This window comes from Pelecanus crispus, chromosome 10, assembly GCF_030463565.1.
Source record: "Pelecanus crispus isolate bPelCri1 chromosome 10, bPelCri1.pri, whole genome shotgun sequence".
In the NCBI taxonomy this organism is placed as follows: Eukaryota; Metazoa; Chordata; class Aves; order Pelecaniformes; family Pelecanidae; genus Pelecanus; species Pelecanus crispus.
Genome location: NC_134652.1, coordinates 13,240,555 through 13,260,643, shown reverse-complemented (window position 1 = coordinate 13,260,643; position 20,089 = coordinate 13,240,555). Strand labels below are relative to the sequence as shown.

Sequence of the window (20,089 nt, the reverse complement as noted above, 5' to 3'; positions counted from 1 at the left end):
GAGTAACCTATTTAGCCACTTACTTGTTTATTAATATCTACTCTCTGCAAGCCTACAGCCTCTCTAGTGAGCTCTGCATTGGTGTGGTAGGGAGCACACAGTTCTTGTGCCCATTGCTCACCAGTCAAAGTCTGCCTCTGTGCACACGCATGGCTCCGAGGTCATAGCCCCAGCATATTTTCCTTGCATGCATTTCTTCTCTGACTTGCGCTTCCTGTAGATTCTTTTTGCTCCCATGATGCAAGCTTCTCCCTGGAAACAAAACCAAAAATATCTCTCTCTGACACCCACCAGGCTATTTGTATCACCCAATTTTTCCAAGCCTGTGCAATGGGAGCTGTGACTCAAGAGAAGAAGATGGGAAGTCAAATGCCATGTCAGTACACTGAAGATAATTAAAGTTACTGAAGCTTTAACTGAAACTAAAACAGCTTTTCCAATACACACTAAGAAATGATCTGAGGTTACTTATGTATCTGATTCAGTTCTGAATTTGTTCCAAAGCCAATGAGCAATTGATTCAGGCCTGTTTCTCATTTATAGACTAGGTTTCACAGCAACTGAAAACACAGTCTGATCCCTCTGCGATCTGAGAGCAGGTCTATTTCTTTGGTCTGATCTCTTTGGCAATAATTTTGTTCAGTGGAAACCAGTAATACGTGTGTATGTGAATACTTTCCACAGACTATGAGTTCACGTTTTACAGGGTTTGACTTGTTATGCAGATGATAACATTTCCTTGTCTTTTCACTCCTATCTTCAGCACCCTGCTAAATATCTTTATCTAGAGAACAAGGCTCAGCATTGTAATCGCAATGGAAAGCAAATCAAAAGGCAAGAGTCCACAGCAGCCTTTCTAAAAATAGTTCTGCAAGCTCCAAAGCCAACATCCTCAAAGATATACTGCAAAATCCTTGGCATTTTTGCTTATGCAAGCACAAGAAAGTAAAGAATAAAATACAGTGGGGTCTCACTTGTTACCTTTTATGCTGTTAAAATCGCTGTAGGAAAGGGAAACTTTTCATGGCTTTGATTTGCCCATGAAATAGAAGGGCCTGAATGGCAACTGGTGTAAAATGCTGTGCCTCCTTGAATTTCAAGGAAGCTGTACTGATTTTCAACATCTAAGGATCTAAAGTCATAACCAGTATCTTTAGTGTGGAGTTGTGCCTTGTGTGAGCAGCTAGTCTGAGTCAAGCTACTTTCATTTCATATTCATTACTAAATTCTTGCCCAGCAAGATATATACAGAAAGACAACCTTTGATGACGTAAATGGGTGTTTTCGCTTCAGACTTCAGTGGAGCCTGTGCAGTTTATATAACCACAGAATTTGGGCCATATTTTATTCTAACCTGATATAACACAGGCTGTTGTGTCAAACTTGGCAGAGTGCGGAAGGTGCCCCAAGGCAGGCACAGGCACTGCGCGGATCACGTTACTTTGCTGGGCGCTTAAGCAATAGTTCCAGGAGTGATGCAGCAGCTGCATCCAGGATGCAAGGGACAGGGCATGGGGGCCTAATGGATTGAGGAATAAAGTGCCCAACTCCCACAGCAGAAATACCACTGCTGAGGGAGACAGAACACGGATGAAACAAAGTGAGTAAGAAATGAGGCTAAGAGGGCAGGAATTTGGAGAAACAAGTGTGAAAGCAACTAGAAGGGACTTAAGACACTGGCTCTGAGGACACAGAAGGATGGAGGAAGAGAAAGGAGGTAAGGACAGGGTAATTGGATGGGAGATGTAAGACTGAAGTAGTTCAGGCCTCTTTTGGCAGCAATGCTTCTGTTGTTGTTGCATTCCTCACATCTGGATAAGTCTGAGATAATTGCCTGCATGGAGAATGAAACCCAAAAGGCAGCTCTTCATCCTTTGGGGCTCACAGAGTACAATCTGAGGCCAACACGCCTACTTAATAAAACAGACCCATCCAGTAAGGGACAATCTGATACACCAACCTAACAGGAAAAGACATTGGATCATGCTGATTTTTAACTGTAGGATCATTAGCTACTTCAGGTCAGATCCCAGCCTCCTTGCTTCTCACCTGGTTGTGGAGTTGCCAAGGCCTGTAGTCCTCTTCTGCGCACCTCCGATCAAAAATGGACTTGTAGTCTACTTTCACCAGCTGCCACTCTGAGCGGTGGCTGAAATGTCCAAACACTCTACAGAATACAGCAGAAAGAGCATACAGTAAAAGGTAGTACCAGATGGAGTCTGGTAGTTACAGAGGTACAGTCACCCACAAATTTCTAACACAGATTAATTGCTTTAGGAGTGCCAGTCCTACTCATTTTCACTTGACTGACATAGTGAAAATCAGACTTAAGCTCCTAAATACTTACAACTCTCTTAAAATTGCATGAAGCTTTTATTCTGTGGATGAAGATCCTCCCACTTATGCCAATCCCCAACATGACTATACAGAGAAGACCTGACATGGGGCTGGAGACGGTTATACCTACAGGAGTTTGATACCTCAATTATGAGCTTTGGGAATCCCTTCCACATGAATTAAAATCAGAACCTGAAGGGATCATTCTTCATACATTCCTCTATTAGCTCAGGTTAGTTTCCAAGCCACATATTCTGTTTATTACAGGTCAGCCCATTTTTTACAGACAGAAACTGAATTTTCCTCCTGTTTTTGCAAATCTGATCTCAAGTAAAATGTCACAATTTCTGGCAGGGTGAATCCAGATTTATGTGCCATGCAGAGCTCAGCATACCACAATGAAACTAATCATAATTTTTCATGAGTCAGCCTCCAGGCAACATTTTGTCATTCATTTTTACAAAAGAATGTCTTCATTTTTCTGCATCTCAGTTTAAAAAAAAAAAAAAAAAAGTAGCAGCAAAACACAGCTATAAAAACACCCCACCATTTTTCTTTCAAATATCTGTCAAGAGTAACTCTGCTTTAAATCACATTCAATTTGAGGAGTCAGGTTTCATGCTGATAAGCTAAGTGATAGTGTTTTTGCAGCTTGCAAGGAACCATGTTGTCATTCCCTCAATCATATCACAAATAAACACTGAAGATTTAGCAACAGAAAACTGCATACTCCTGGCTTCAGACAGCACTTGGTTTGGTCCCCAACCAGAAATGCTGTTATGTTACGAACAACCCTCATAAGCTATTTTCAGCGTAGTTCCCATCAACATTAGCATGATGGTATGCTCACTTACGTCATGATGAGAGTTTCCTCTCCAGGTTCCCCTAATACTCCATCAACAAACAGTGGGAGGGATGTAAAACTGTACTTGCTCCAAGATCTCCCTTCATCAAAACTTAACCTAGTGGAGAAAGCATAATTAGTATCTTCTTTCCTTACTCTCCTCCTACTTGAAAAGACTCTCTAGTCCACTACAGCTGCTATGGAGGAGTAGGAAGCAGCTTCTGTTCTTGGATACTGCATTTTTAGTCCTTTAGATAACTACTTTTTTGGGAAGCATCACAAATCAGAGCATTGATCAAACTTGTTTGGCATCATACTGCTAACCCATGGCCAATACTTAAGCGGTGGAAACTAATAAAGTTGTGTTAGAGATTGATGCTTTAACAGCAACAATGTACCCTAGGGCTGGGATTTTTTTTAAATAAATAAGTGATTTTGAGCATCTTATTTTTGGTCCCCAACATAAGACATTTTAAGATTAGATTTCTGGAGCCCAAGAGCTTTGCCTCTTCTGACCAGCAGTCTTCCCTGTGGTGGGTCCAAGTGAAAGCTTGGAACCACTCACCACTTCCTAAGACTTGGGTCTGTGTGTTTCAGATATGGATATGACACTGACTGTAGTGGAAGTAAATCATGCAAAACCTCACAAAACTATATTCTACTTACCACATAAACTCAAGAGTGCTAACTAGTGAACACACTTTTGCCTTATTTGCTATATAACCTTGAGTCTATTCAACAAAATTCTGGTTCATAAGTGCTGCCTGCCACACAGAAGACAAGTTCATCAATAATTTTGAAAATGAAGAGTACTTTGGCAACTTAATAAGAGACAAAGCCATAATCCAGATTCATATTACATAGATAACCAAACCCAAGAAGCCCAGTTGTGGTAAACCAGGAAAGTCCTGGAATTACATTATCTCAGATCAGGCCAAACTGAAGCTATGTAAGCTGGAATTGCCAGGATTTCTTAGCTTTATCTGAGTTAATGTTTGCCAGTATCTTAACTGATATTTTCTAGATTGTAGGTACAGAAAACTCTGGATGCCACCTAACTGTCTACTTCCTGGCATCTGAAAAGAGAGACAGCAGACATTTAGAATAGAGTCATTACCAGAGATGTCTGATAGGCAGAGATGTGTGTTTCATGGCGACCAGTACTCCACCTTGATCCAGGTACAGAACACTGTGCTCTTCCTCAAAGATCTGGAAAAAAAAAGCGTATATTTGAATCTATTTTCCTTAGTACCAAGAAAATGTCATAGTTTAAGTACAATCATGACAGAGGACAGGTATGTGCTAAGGAAGTTACTGAATAGAGGAAGGCATTCTGTATAGAGACAGTTCTTGGGTTTTGTTTTTTATTGGGTTGGGTTGGGTTTTTTTTTTTAAACTTTTCCCAGGTCTTTGGAAAACGCATTCTGCCTCTGCTTAATAGAAAGTTAGAAATATGAATTTTTGCAAGGATCAACAATTTCCTTCCTTTTGATGACAGATTTTTGTTTAAAGAAGAACTTTATATGTTTGCACTTATCTGGCCCTATCACACATAAGTGATGTAGACAGAAAAATGAGGGCTGGTCAAACATTATAAAATAATTAGATTCTTATAATATCAAATATTTAAAAAAGATTTCTTTTCCTGTGTCTTTTTTGTATTGGCTTTCCGCAAACATCTGCTCTGCAGTTTATATAGCAGCACTTGTCAGTCTGGGTAAGTTACTCCTTCCCTCCATGACTTGATATCCTATCCAGAAAATAGGAAAAACAACTTCCTGTTCTGAGGATAAACATGTTAAAGAGTAGCAATGCTTTGTTAATAGGTGGGATTTCACTAAATATTAGGCACTTGATTTAACTTCATCACCCAGTCTCTTTCAGCAATTAATGGAGAGATAGGTAGCTTCAGAGCAGGATGAACTGAATTCTGTCTTTTTCTCCATTAACTTAAGAGCAAGGCAAAATTATCAGTTTACATGGACACTGGACTTTGGACAACTCAACATAGGTGAAATGAGTCTCACACATAGTGAGGGAGAAGTAGACTAGTGCAACTGCTAATTCTCTGGAAATTATAATAATGTAGAGAAAAATGGTTTGATTGGTGCAAGGGCTGTACAACAGTAAAAGGAAACACATACTCTTCCCATATATATTAATATTTTAATCTGTTCTACACTTTGCTACAGGGTTAAACTGAAGTCAAATTCTGAGTAGAATTATAAAAATAATTTTCTGTTATACGAAGTCTAATGGCATATTCAGTCTTTTTCTTTGGGCATCTCTCTACCTCTCAGAAGGGAATAAAAGTTTTCCTTTTTGTGTAGATTTACAAAAGCTACTCTGAACCAAAAGAAACAGAAATTAAGCAACATTCTGAATCTAATTGTATTACAATTTCCTACGATTACTATTTAAACCTGTGATTCTGTGTCACTTGCCTGTCTCCAAGTGTTCCCAGCATCAGAAGAAACAAACATGCTGATGTCATTGTCTGATAGTTCAGTGCCTATATTGCCTGTAAGATGAGCATTGATTAGAGATGCAACACTCTAAGAAACAGCAGAATTATCAAATCAGGGGAGTGAGTGTATTTATTTACTTTTTGCAATTACAGAACTTTTAGTTTTGGGAAGAGAAAGAAGGGGAAGGGAAGGGAAGGGAAGGAAAGGAAAGGAAAGAGAAGGGAAGAGAAAGGAAAGACTTTCAGTTTGCAGAAAATATATATAAAAGATCCAATGCATACAGCTCTACACACCTTCATATGCAAAGGAAATGTCCTGGTTTGAATCCAGTGTTCATGGGAGTAGAGGACTACAAGTGATCTTCTTGGTCTTGAAGGTCAGTTTCCATAAAAAACATATGACAAGCTGAAGGTCCATAAGGTCCATTTGACAGCCTGCCTGCCTTCCTGCTACTGGTGGTGTGACATGCCACTCAACACCCTCCACACCCATCACAAACTCAAGATTTTGTCAGTGTTTGCACATCATACACAAACATAAATGTTTCATACCTGAAGCTACAATAATACTGGGGGCAGTGTCTCGGCTGGCGATGTTTCCTGAGGTATAGGGATTCTCTGAGACCTTCAGGTGAAGATGAAGGGAGCAATAGGGCTATGGCGAAAGGGGAAATAAAAATAAAAAGCAAACACAACATGAAGTGCACGCTCCTATTTCTACAGGCTTAGAAACACACTTAGAAATATATATATATTATTCCCTAATCACTGCATCCAGCCACCCTTAGAAATACACAGCCACTGTCCTGGTTCTGTTGTGAGGACTTTGCTACAATTTTCTAATGCAATCAGTTCCCACTGAGAATCTGATTCACTAGGCTGAAACCCTCTCATAAGGACAAGATCTTTGAGGCTGTACCCACAAAGGAAGCAACCAGGCTTGCAAGAGCAGGTAATGGTAAGGACCTAACTCCCCTGGCTCCTAGCTCTCTTGAGAAGCAAGCAAGGCTGCAGATATGAAGTGACTCTCAGAGCAGCTATTTCTGCAACAAGAAGCAATATAACCTTATTGGTGTGGTACAGAGTCACCACTAATTAGCCAAGAGAAACAATTTAATTCAGACTGTGTCATAACATTTCTTGACTCTGAGTATTTTGGACACACGACTCTGTTCTGCACTGCACTAAGAAGAAATACCGGGACTGGAAAGTGTTAGTTTAGAAGTTGTTTAATACAATGCTTCATCGCCCCATCTGGATGTGACCTTTGAGATTTCAATACAAATACATCCATGGAAACCTCAGCTATTTGTTATTGATTTTGTATGTCAGGTACTCAGATAAGACAGGAATGGTACAGAATAAATCAGGGGAGCAAGAAGGTAAGACAGACAGGCAGATTTCCAAAGTTGCCATTACAATTCTCTCTAAATCTGTAATCTGGTAATTTCTGAAAATTTTGATAATTTTTGCCTTCTCTTGGGTTTTATTTTCAGTATTTTTTTCTTCCAAACCTCATGAAGAGTCTTTTGTGAAACGTGCTATGGGAAGGGAGGTGGAAAAATATTGGCAAGAAAACCTGAAGCAAACTGACCAAATTGAGGGGGACATCACACAGGAACACACAGCAAAGCCCATGCTTCAGCTGCCATGGCTCTATAAGGTGGGCAGGATAGGCTATGTGGAAGGCCCTTCAGGCTCTTAGGAGGCAGGTCTTTCTGTCTAATATCAGCTGCCTAAAGGCTAGGTCTCCAGCCCCAAAAGTTTTGTGGGCTTCCTCTGCAGGAGACCTAACCCCACAGGTCACTGGAGGAAGACCACTGATCCATCCCATCTCAAGGTAGGGTGTCTATGACTCTGAAATGAAAATCTCCATGTGGAGAATGACAACAACAAAAGGCGGGAGGTTTTTTTGACAAAGGCGAATGATGGTGTTGAGGAACGATGGGAGTTCTCACTTATGTGAGACAGGAAAAGGGGACATGGGTTGTGCAGAAGGGAACACAACCTACCACATGGAATGTACTGAACAGCCTAACTCTAACTGACAGCCTTGCAAGGGCAGCCGCTGGAGCAGCCTGGGGGCACAAGGAGAGAGTGGAAACCAAATCGAGCTGACATGCATGCAGGAAGTGGAAAAGCATTGCAAGAGCATGAATTCTTCCCTTTTACACTTCTATACATTGTGAAAAGACTAAATACAGAACAGATTTTTAAAACTAACACACTCCAAGCCCACTTCAGTATTTTAAAGACAGTAGCTAATGGCAGCAACTCAGCCAATTCCACACTCTAACAGAGATTAGACCTCATTACACTCAAATCTTTGTGCTACCAGAGGTTTTCGTTCAGATTTGTCTCATTTCACAGATACAGCACACAGAAATGGAATACATATCTCAAATGTTAGAAGCCAGGTCCCCCGTCTAAGCAGAAAGATGGTATTTTTAGTGTTATGACTTCTTATTGGTTGGAGTGCAGTAAAGCTTACAGTGTCTAGTGACAACTGGGTATGGTGTAAAAACTAACCTCTCCACTCTAGCCAAACATGTGAAGTTATTGCCCATGACTATCTCATGTCCTTACTCTGGCAGCATTCTCTTCTCTGACCCTGATGTACACCTTCTCCATCTGTATCCTTACACAGTTCATTGACAGATATTTTTCCAGACTGGTTTGTCTTCCATCACACTGTTGGTCCCTTTGTGTTCCTCCTCTAGCTCCCACAGCTTAACTCGTATACAGACATATCAGATTTGTTATTTTAGAATTTCCATCAGTTGTCTTTATCCTTCTTGTTGTTACCAACAGGCTACTGAAATCATTATTTTCATCAGAAGCACCAATGTGGGGTTTCTCTGTCATTGCCTAGTGCCCAACAGTGCTAGGTACTGCACAGACACCAAGGGAAAGACAACCACTGCCATGGAGCATTTACAACCTAGGTAGAAGATAAAACATGAGTGACATAGCCCATTGCTCTGTTCACTGCCATAGTTCTTAAAAGCATGCTCAAGTTCATTACTTGCTTCCTAATATTTTAAAGCCAACACTTTTATGCTCCCCTCTCAGGAGGCTCAGCAGTCCTTAGTAAAATTTCTCATAAATTTTTTTATGACACAAACCCACTTGGCTGCTCTGCAAAGCCCACCTGAACAGTCTCCAATGGCATGACACATACAAAAAAAGATGTTTGTGACTGTCCTTGATCAGGAGTGGGGCAAATTATTGTAACACAAGGATGATGCTAGACACCATTCATAAAGCTAGGGGTACTCACAGCATTTACTCACCTGCAATAGCAAGGACCAATGAAGACAGATAAACAATTCCAGGATAGATATTCAAACAACCTCACTTAGATGCTTAAACTATTCTGTTGCAGATGGTGTGAATGCCCTCCCTTATGAGAAACGGGTCTTTGTCCTGAAATCCTTATAATCCATATAGACAAGACAAACAAAATGTGGGAGGGAATAAACAGATGTCTGGGGAAGAGGCACAGCAAAAATAAATGACTTGCCCAAGGTCACACAGGAAATTGGAGATAGGCCTGAAAATTGAATCAAGATTCTCCTGAGATTCAGCCCAGTGTTTTAACCACAAGACCATCCTTGAAAGCTAATTGATTAACTCTCCTAGACAGATGCCCATAACTTGCAAGATAGAATTACTCCTCAGTTAACCACTTCATAGCACAAGATAAGTATCAAACAAAACCAGCGTCTTTGGGATATAATACCTTGGCAGCTATTTTATGAAGATTAAGTGTATTCAGCATAGAAAACAAGTGGTATAAACAAGAAAAATAAAACCTTGGGATTAGATGGAATTTCATTGCTTTCCTCCATCCTCATTATTCACAGCCATCTCACAAAAAACACAAAGAAATTCTTTGAGTTGCTTTGAAAAAACCACCTCGAGCGTACTGTCAGTAAAGGGATGGTTCCATCTGGCTTGCCTTGTGTTTCAACCAGATTCCCTCTTAACATCTTTAGCTGCCAATTTAGCTGCTATGTACTTACTGCTGCACTAACTCTCCCTTAGTTTAGGTTTAAAGACCAGATGCAGAGAGGACACAGCACTGCACTTGCAGGCTGGGGACCGTACTGTCACTCTGGGAACGGGCAGATCCCATTCTGCCAAAAAGCTGGAACGTATGTTATTTCTGTGTCCCAAGCTACTGCTAGAGACAATTATGCTGAAAAGCAGCAGTGTGAAAGCACTAGTATCTGCTGTGGAGTAAGGATGGGAGCTAAGCTAGATGTACAATGGACTATCAAGAATTCACTTAGCTATGCTATAAGGAGAAGCAGGATCATGCCAAGAACAGTAATATGTAGAGGGAAAAGGAACAGCTGATGTAAGGAGGTAAAACTTCTGGTGATGAAGGGGTAGACAGAGTGTGGCTAAAGAGGTGAGTGGAGTTTGTGAACTGTTTAAATACTACGGCTATGTCACCTTGACAAGAAACAGAATTGCCTCAGAGCAGGGGACAATTCCTTTACCCCATGCTTTTCCTCAGCAGAATGCCATTAGGGATCCCTGACTAATTTCCAGGAACGTGCAGCACTTCTAGTGCTTTTGCTTCAAAAACTTCCCCTACCACTCCCAACTTCTGTGGTCTTTTCTCTACCATTTCTTGAATGCTTGCATTCCATATTCTGCCTTCATCTTCCCCCATCATTAACTGTGAAGCTCAAATCAGATTTTTAAATAGCTTGTCTCTCTCTTGTAGGATTGTTGTTTTACCTTGTGGTTTTGGTGCATTTTCTGTGCCTCCCTTTCTTTTGCAGGCAGGCTGCCTGTTCCTGTAAAAGACCTAACAAGTCAGTTTAGTTCAGATTTCATCTATTTGCTTTCTTGCAAATTTGCAAGTCAGCCACCTGAGATCCTGTGTGTTCAGCTGATGATGCCTGCTCTGCTACCATTTCACTAGCTTGTGACAACCTAAGCACAAAGGAGGCAGACAGGCTCAGGCAATGAAAGAGGTTTCTTGCCTGTTTTAGCTCATGTTAAGGGAAGAGGAAAAATAAACATGGCTAAACATTCCTCTGGCCTTAACACAGGGAAGGGCTGACTAAGTTCCTTCCCCTTCTTCTGGAAGGGAAAAGACTGAGCTACATGGTTTAAGTCCATTGAGGATTTGTCCCTTACCACCCTGAAATCATTGACCGATTTCTACAGATGCCCACGGACCTGAGATACCTACCCAGCCCAAGTCACAGAGCATTTAGGAAGTGGTTGCTTTCCAGTGAAAACAGGATGACAAGCCTATATCGAGCTTGCACATGTGGAAGCAATTCTCAGGGCAACAACATTGTTGCACAGAGAGCAAAATAAAAATGAACCAGTGTTTAAATAATGGTTTGTGCACACTGGAGCTACAAGGATATAAAAACAACCCACAGAGAACCAAGAGCTTCTCTGGGTCAGTTCTCACTATGTGTCATGCAACCACTTCCACTATATAGTGGATAACTACAGTGGCAGCATACCCTTGTATGTAAAATACATAGTTCCTGCAAATGACCTTTCGATAAGGACCCTGCAGAACAGTACCTCTGGCTCATTTATAACCACAACAGCAAGCCAGATCTCTCTTGATCAGTGTGCAACAATACCAAGAAAGACATTTTCTCAGAACTAAAACTTCAAATTTATGGGAAAAGAATAGAATTTACTTTGATTATTTCATTTGCCCGCATGGTTTTTATTGCTTCTGCCTTGCCAGCCCCCCAAAATATTACACTATCATATCATATAATAAAAATCTTGGGTTTCTGCTAAAATTGGTCATAATTTGAAGAAGTCAAGGTGTGAGTTTTTGTCAAATATGTTCACTTGAGTTAAAACTTGATTACAATCTATTTGGAACACAAAGACTTCTACACATAGCCCCTTCCAAAAAATTCAATTGCTTTATGTCTTCAAAGTTTTCTGAATGTCATCTTTTTGGTTTTCATCTTCCAGAAATATTTAATTTAAAAATGCCCTTAGTTACAATTTTTAAAAACTTGGAAGAAGAAAACAAACCCAAAGAAATTTAGTCATGCTCTGAAATAAATCTTCTGTTTGACCCCCAGTGCTCCCTATTTTTTTTTTTTTTCCAAACTGGAGAGAAAAGGAAAGGCTTGCATTTTGGCTCAGTCAGGTTTTGAACAGCTTCTAATATCATGTTATTTATTCTTTGCTCTCACAATAATGCATGGGGTTCGGCTAAGAGATTAGTGTAGCATGCAGCTACATACCACAGTGCACAAAATGTAACGCTGATTCAGATTCTAACAAACTTAGAGCCTCAAAATGAGAAACATCTTTTTTTTTTTTTTCAGATGGAAAATAACATGCAGGTACAGGACAGCAGGAATGTAAGTAGTGCCCCTGATTCTGCCTGGAACCATGTTAGAATTTGTGTCATATAAAAGCTATTGAGAATCCCAAAGGCTGGGGTTCTGAGTATTATCCCACTACTGTGTACAGGTTATATCGGCTGAAAAACATGTCAAGATCAGTCTAAGCTTTGTAATTTGACAGAGATCTCCAATTCTATTCACAGTGCTTATATTTCACTCTCACTCTTGGAAACTGTTTGCATATAATGATGATTAAAGACTTATCTATATGTTGATCTATACCAGTAAGTACAGAGACAGATAACAATATACACCCAAAACATAGCTATACATATATTTGTATGAATGTGTCGATTCTCACTTCTGAGCTCAAGGAGCAAATGATAAATATTAATACTGCCAACAGAGTGGCCTGAAAGAAATCAGAGCTCTCCTTTCCTTTGAGCTGTCTCAGGTTATTAGGTCCCCGACAGCTTCTGATCTACAATAGCTCACTCCTCCCATCTAGTGTCCAGAGAATCAACTGCACAGAAACGGCATCCAGCTTCACCTGCTGTTTAAGGGGACACCATCAGCTGTGCAGAAGGAAGCTGATCTACAATGCTTCCTTTTGTACCAGAAATTAAATTAAATTAAGCTAAATTACAATGCCAGCTCTTGCAATACCACCTGGAAGCCCAAGCCTGATGCACTGCACTTCTAATATGCAGTATTCCCTCCATGAGATACACCGCATGGAGAGACGAACTGCCCTCTCCTTCTCGTGTTACCTGGTAGAAGAAGATTGTTCTGGGATGTTGCCAACCCCCCAGTTCCCCCCCAGGTACTTACTAGGAGACAGTGAACAGGGTTTCCTCTCAGATCAGTGGCCGGAGCCTGCAACAAACTCCAGTCTCTCCCTTTATTGTAGGTGATGAAAGTTTTCACTTGGTTGTCAATCTTCTTGTTAGCCAAGAACATTCCCTTTATCCCTGCTACCTAGGAAAAATTGACATGGCTGAAAAATAGATCAAGCTGATGCAGGTTCTGTGCATGTGTCTCTCTTGCCCTGTCAAACCCAACAGGGATCTGGTGGCTGTGTCAGTGTGGTAGATGTCAGGGCAAGAATGGCCAAGGAGCATCAAAGGAAGGCAAATCGAGGTAAGACCATCACAGGTGGAAAGGTGACAGATAGAAAAGAAAGCTGCTATTTCAGAATCAGCATGGGAACATGGTAAGATGTCAACAGCATTATCTGTAAACTGACAATCCCTCAACCGTGTAGGCATCCTTCCCCCTGAAAGATGAAATATGTACAGGGCAATTACTTGTCTCTTGCAGTGCAGTAGCAGAAAACAGCAGCAATTTTGGCCTTGCAAAGAAAATGGCAACACACACATAAACTTGCAGATCAGTGCTTCTATTCTCATACAGCCACCTTAAGACATTTCATCTAAGGATCCCAACGTGGTTCATAATTATCAGTGTTTCAACAGGATAACTTCAGGCACAGAGGTATTTTTATTATGGTTTTGTATTTTGAGGAAACCCAAAGCACTAGTGACTCAAGCAAGGCCACCCAGAATGCTAGTTATAGAGCTAACAAGGACATTCTCATCCTTTTATTTTTCCTGTTTTACCCAACAGCTTTACTCCATAGACCTGCAAGAGGATTTTGTAAAGATGTGATGTTAACAGATTCACATTGGAACCAAGCCCAAAAGTGTCTTAGTGGGGAGGAAAAAAGTCAACCTCAAACCACAACTCACACTGCAGAATGTTCCCATCTTCTCAGCACACTGAAAATCAATAGCCCAATAGCTGCTACAGCTTGCGAATGAATTTGTTAGGCTGTCATTCTGCAATCTGAGTGCTGCAATAAAAAGGGAAGTGAAATAGGGAGAAGGAGGGGGAAAGTGAGAAACTTTTGGTTTCCAGCAAGTCTGTTCAGTCATCCACCCCATCACTTCTTATGATGCAAAACTAATACACAGAATCATTCATCAAGACTTTTTATTCATAAAGATTATTACTTAAATGGCGTCACGTGGCAAACAGTAGTTAAATAATTTATTGTTGATATAAGCATAACAAGATAATATTTTCGATGTCCTAGCTGGATTGTTTGGTACCACCCAGCTAAGTATTCAGGATTTTTTTGTTGCAGTAGAAAGGCACCCTGATAAGACAAGTGTATTCTGTCTCCCAGTGATACTGCATGAATAGATAGAACTGGAAAAACAACATAGTTCTGCCTTTACTACCAGAGGCCAGAGCCTATAGCTCCATTTGTACTTTCCTTTGTTGTTGTCCTGAAATAGTTATATTATATAGTCCCTGTGAAAAGCTGGCCATAAATGATTAAAGAGCATTTTATATATCAGGTGATAAATGTGTTCTGAAATCCTGTGAATTTTTCTTTTTATGATCCTAGTCATGGGCTAGGACTCAGAATCCTTTCCAGAGAAAGCAAAGTGTAAGTTATGCTGTCAGTCTTAGACAGGTTTATATTAAAAAAAGACTGCACACACTATACAAGTTTGTGTGCTTTCAGTAGCAAGAGATACACCTATTGCATATGCACAACCATGACACACACAATGATCTGTTCATCCCTGCTGTTCATACAATCATAAGAGAGAAAGACTCATGCAAGTAAGTGCATGATCACCAGTGGTCAAAGAAAAGCACTCCAAGAGCTCCCACACAGGCTTTGTAGACAATCCTCACCACCCCAAATATATTGTGTGCAGATACAAATGCTGTCTACAGTTTTAGTGAAAGATTCATACAAGACACTCAAACACACAACTCAAAACACATTCGTCACTCCCCATCACCAACTTCATACGTTGAACATATAGTTCCCATCCAAGATGCATACTGCTAAAAAAAATACGTCCCAGAATGATAGGCATATATACCATAGCTATAGACACACGTCCTCACAGTCTGTTAACACTTCAGGCATGGATTCCCACAGGAAGGATTGTCTTTATGTGGACCAGTTCAACTACAGAGCCAAGCAGAGCCATACCACATCATTGGAGAAGTGCAGGAACTAGAAAGGGCACTCAGACCCAATGGCCAGTGATTCTTGCTCTTCCCTTCCTCTAGGAAATGGTCTCTAGGACAGCCCCTTTGTGACTGCAGACCCACTGAATGCTGAGTCCAGTGTGCTACTGATGAAGTGGCACTGGAAAGTGGTGGAGAGAAGAGCTATTCTTACACACTGCTCTGTCCAACATGCAGAAGGGGGAATAGTGTCCCTCTAGGAGTGGTCTCCTCATCCTCTACAAGGTCCAGCAGCAGAAGACCCCAGATACTGAAATAACAACCTCCGAGTGAAAGGCTCTTGATGACTTACAGGAACAGAGAAGAGAGAACATAGTAGGACACCATGAAAGAACTTCTATTTTCTCTTCATGCCCAATGCAACTCTCTGTTGAGCAGCATTGAGCAGATTTATCCTTGATGTAGAATCCATTTAGGAATCTACACACACACACACATTCACTACAATGCAACCAGATGAACTTAGTTCTAACACCTGACAAACATGCATACAGACACATGCACGTTTAACAGGTCTTTCTCTGGCATCTTCTCAAATAATCTTGCTTACATATACAATAATATAATATACTGCTGTCACCACAGAAGGACTCATTTTGCAATCTCTCCCTTCCTTTTAATTTATCTAGGGATTTTTTCTTCTCTTGCCTTCATCTCCATTTACCGCTAGAGCATTCATCATCTGCAACAACCCTACTGGGAGAATCACGCTGGGTGGCTTTCTGTTCCCTTCTAGCTAGAACATCAAGTTGAAAGGAAAGTTTGTGCCAGGTTCAGTGTCAGCCACTATTCCTTCTATCTAGATAATCAGCAGATATGATGCTACAAGTCTGATTCCATCAATTTCAATCCAGGTTACTGTGTGGTGTCAGTTTAATAAAACAAAACAAAGGCTTTTCTTTCCCTCTGGGATGTAGGACATCTTTACATAATGCAGTGAAACTGCTTCTCGAGCTGACAGTAACAAGAGGCAACAGTCTTTCCATGGGCTGCCAACGTTACAGAGAGATTAACAGTAAAAATCGCCAAAATGACTGAAATGCCAGTGCCCATCCTCCTACAGTCCATCTGCGTTTATGTACAACACTTGGGCTCTCTGGACAATTCAAGGCAGTTTCCAAGTAAAGGGCAGCTGAAGGCAAACTATACAGCAGAGCTAATATTCAGACGGTGATGGGGAAATATGGGAAGCATCTTCATTTTCAAAGGAACTTGGATCTAGTTCATGGCCTTTATTCTAAATGGTCAGAAAATCCCCTGGAGGAGACCTGAAAAGAGAAGCTGACCCTCAAAACAACAGCTGAGGACTGAATTTCTGCTTAGCTGAGTTTTGTCTCCACAAGTAAAACAGGCAGCAGAGCAAGAGAAGTACAAGGGCACATTAAAAGTCCTATTCTTAGGATCAGCTGTCATAGAAGACAATGTAAATCAGCCTTCTTACAGGTGAGCTTAGGCAGAATGTACTTGTCATGAAAAGGCTTGGGGTAAAAGGGACATCAAGACAAGGTAGGAGAGTTTCCATGCTCACAGGATAACCCAAGAGGCTGTATCTAAAATCACTACAGTTCCCAGAATAGTCCAAGCTGAGGAAGTTGACAAAGATAGCTGAAAAATGCTGTCTCTCCTTACTTCTAAAACAAGATATTAGACTGTCAGAAATGCAACAAAAACTGGAGAATAATGCTATTCAGAGTATTGGGAGCTTTCAGAGCCATAGGCAGGACCAATGTGGGTCAGCAGGATTTTGGCTGAGAAACTTAAAGAGTTCCTCTTAGGGACTGAATGAACTATTCCACTACATCCTCCGATGCATACCTTCGCATGCATGAAAGAGCCAAGAGCTCTTCCTGACCTGAGAACCTACAGGAGAGTACAGCAGTGAATCTGTTCATAATATTAGGCTGGGCCTAAATTCAACACCTGTGTAAAACGTAGCCTTGAAACTCAGCTGATTGCACTGACGCCCTTAAGTAAAATGAGGGTAAAGTAAAACTACATGGTTTTGTCTCTGCTGTTCACATGCATATAAGAAGACTGATGTGCAAGAAGGAAATGGTACTAGCATCATGTGTGCTCCTGAGATAGGAATGAGATGTTTGGAGTCATGACATACCTCATAGAGGTCAATCATCACATTCCCCTCCAGCCCTTGACTACTCTTGACATTTTCCAAGGCCAGGGTGAAGTACACCCCTCGGGTGTCGGAGATATACAGATTGTACGTGTCATTCTGGTTCCACTCTTGTACAGCTGCAAACACCTGATTCTCATCTGTGCTGATAACATGCATGTCCTGGGGAAAGAAAAGAGAGGAAGGTTACTAGAGGGAGCTCTGTTCTGTCATTTCCAAGGGCACCAAAATAATGGTGGAGGAGCAAGGGATATATTTAGGCTGGAGTTTAATCGGAAACTGTAGGCAACACTCCTGTAAGCGGATAATTCCATCCAGGAATATTTTACACCAGCTCTCTTCTGCCAATTTTCAAAGCGGTAATTAACTGATGAGGTGTTAATTTAACATTTACATTGGCAGTATGGTGTTACACAGCAGCACTTTTGCTCCCCTACCAACAGTTTCATTTTAATGAGTACTTTGTTTGAGGCGGGGTGTGGAGGGGTCTTTATTTGGGTTTTTTTTTTCTGGCACCTGAGTGATTCCACTTGTAATTGTGGAATCACAGATGTTAAAAATGTGTTGTTTGGGGTTTTCTTTAAAGAAGAAAAAAAAGCAGCTGAACCATCTGCTTCTTGCCTAGCATTCAGAAACCAAGTATACTTGGGAACTGATAGAAGGAGGATCTAATGGGTTAATGTCTGCAGCCAGTGCTGCTGCTGTTTATTATTTCTAATGATAGTGTCCACCAGAAGACAAGGCCCCGGACCACCATGCCAAACATCCCCCAAAGAAATATAACAGAAAGACAACCCTAGATGTAAAGAGCAGAATTGTAGTTAGATCACTACTGTTATGAGTGAGGTTGTTCAACTCTGTTTGGTCTGTGTGTCACAGCAGGCAGGAAACAATGAAAAGATTGCATAATTAAAGAAAAAACCAGAAACTACCTGATTTCCTCTTTCAATGCCTGGAGAAATTATTACCCAGTGCAGAAAGCCACCAAGAGAGATTGTTATAATGAAATTCCCAGGCTCTATCTGCCCAGTACAGACACCTTGAGTTCTTTGGTGCCATAAAAATCTGTGGAGGCAGGAAAAGAAATGCAGATTTCTTAGCACCAGGTGATTCCCAGAAGATTCAGCTATTCTGTCTGTTTTGGGCAGATATCCCAAAGTTATTCTGCTTCCATGAATCTCAGCCAGGGTTTTCTATATGCAAAACTGGGAACTTTATCAGAAAATATACTCTTTGGAAGCTGATGCTACTTCTTCCTTCTGTTAATAATAGTCTTTCACAACTCACACTCTCATGGTTTTGTAGGGGGAATTAACACTTCCAGATGGAGCCTTGTAAAGATGAAAAATAATATAATGAAGAAATCTGATCTATAAATTTGAAAGTGGATTCACCATGAAGTTAACATTCAGAGCAGTTGTTTGTTTATCCAGATCCAGATCTGAGTATGGACATTCACTTGATTTACTTGCTTTTTTGTGCTGGAGAAAAATGTATCCCAGATGATGGGCTGGTTTTGTGGAGGAACAGATTGGCTTAAATCCTGAGGCAACAGGAAAGGCAATATAAGTCCCACTGCCTTCTACTAATTGTGGTTGTGAATAGATACCCTCTCTTAGCTCCAGCTGTGCTGGAGAAGTTACTGCCACAGCTGTTTGTCAGAGGCTCCTTATTTCAGACTGTCACCCTAGTCAATCTACATGAGTAGGTGTTCCCAATGAGCTTCAGGCAGCATTGGCTATCACAGCTCTAATCTCAAGTATAAACTTTTGCATATGTGTATATACACATGGGCAGAACTCTCTGAACATAGACAGAGATTATAAGTAAAGCTGTTTTGTCTGGAGAATGTACAGTTTCATTAACTTGCCATTTTAATCAATAGTTTTATAATAACTAGAGGAGAGAGGTAAAAAGGTATTTTGATCAACACCAGGGAAAACTAAAGGCAATTTCTTGAATGCTTTAGAAGCAAATAAGTTAATTTATTCACTAGATGCTTCCTGAGTTTCGATCAGATCATGCTGGAAGATGCAAGTCTAAAGAAGATCCCAGTAAGGCTGAAGGAATTTAAACCCAGAGAAGCAGATACTGAGACAGAATTGGCATAATACACACAGTGCAGAAAGTCAAAAAAGACATCATTCCAACTGTTCGCCTTTGGGGATCAATTATCTTTTCCTTTTAATATGGCCTTACCCAATAGATGCAGTAACAATGCAAAGCTTTAACAGAAAGGGATCGGTATATGGGCATCAAACAGGTCCTTGACTAACATCAGGAATTTTCTGGTTTCCACATTGAGAAAACTAAAATTAATCAGCATATTATATTCGCCTCTATTTTATTTTTTTCAGAGTGGGGGATGCTTTTTTGGGGGGAGGAATAATAAGAAAAGACAGCCTACATCTTGACATGGAGCAAGAGCTTCACTGCATCTTCCACTACTACAACAGATGTTCATTTCTCCTCCCTACAGAAAGGGAAGAGGACAGAAAAGTGAAGCAAGGCACCTTTCTCAAATAGTCGTTGCCATCTTCAGGGGCTCCACATGCATCTGCCTACTGACAGCCTGAGCTTTCCTCTCTCTGTTCCAGCACATAGTGGAAGTACATTAATATGCAGTTCTACTATCTGTCCCTCTTGCCTTTCCAGCGACAAAAGTAAGAGCACGACGCTGTACATAGGTTTGATCAGGTGTCCACTCAAATGACTAAAGGCCAAGACTTTCTGAATTACTAAACGTGCTTGAATTGCCCTTTTTGCACTTGGTCAGCGAACTTTTCTTCCTGGCAAGTTAAATAGAAGGGATGTGTAATGCCTGTTTTATCCTGTCAATTACTGGGACTGTCAGCTCTTTTTAAGGTCTGTATTTAAGGATTTTTTTTAATTTTTTGGTT

The 20,089-nt window shown here is 40.8% G+C and overlaps 1 protein-coding gene across 1 annotated transcript in view; it reads right to left on the bottom strand.

Annotated features, from left to right (window-relative positions):
- The window catches only part of SORCS1 (sortilin related VPS10 domain containing receptor 1), a 305,005-nt gene that overhangs the window by 52,687 nt on the left and 232,229 nt on the right, over window positions 1-20,089 (bottom strand). The window contains exons 9-16 of the mRNA XM_075718060.1: window positions 17,172-17,351; window positions 12,836-12,982; window positions 6,201-6,303; window positions 5,626-5,702; window positions 4,299-4,390; window positions 3,192-3,299; window positions 2,050-2,167; window positions 122-252 (exon numbers count right to left, since the gene is read on the bottom strand). Coding sequence (XP_075574175.1) covers window positions 122-252; window positions 2,050-2,167; window positions 3,192-3,299; window positions 4,299-4,390; window positions 5,626-5,702; window positions 6,201-6,303; window positions 12,836-12,982; window positions 17,172-17,351 — 956 coding nt within the window. The remainder of the gene's footprint in view (window positions 1-121; window positions 253-2,049; window positions 2,168-3,191; window positions 3,300-4,298; window positions 4,391-5,625; window positions 5,703-6,200; window positions 6,304-12,835; window positions 12,983-17,171; window positions 17,352-20,089) is intronic.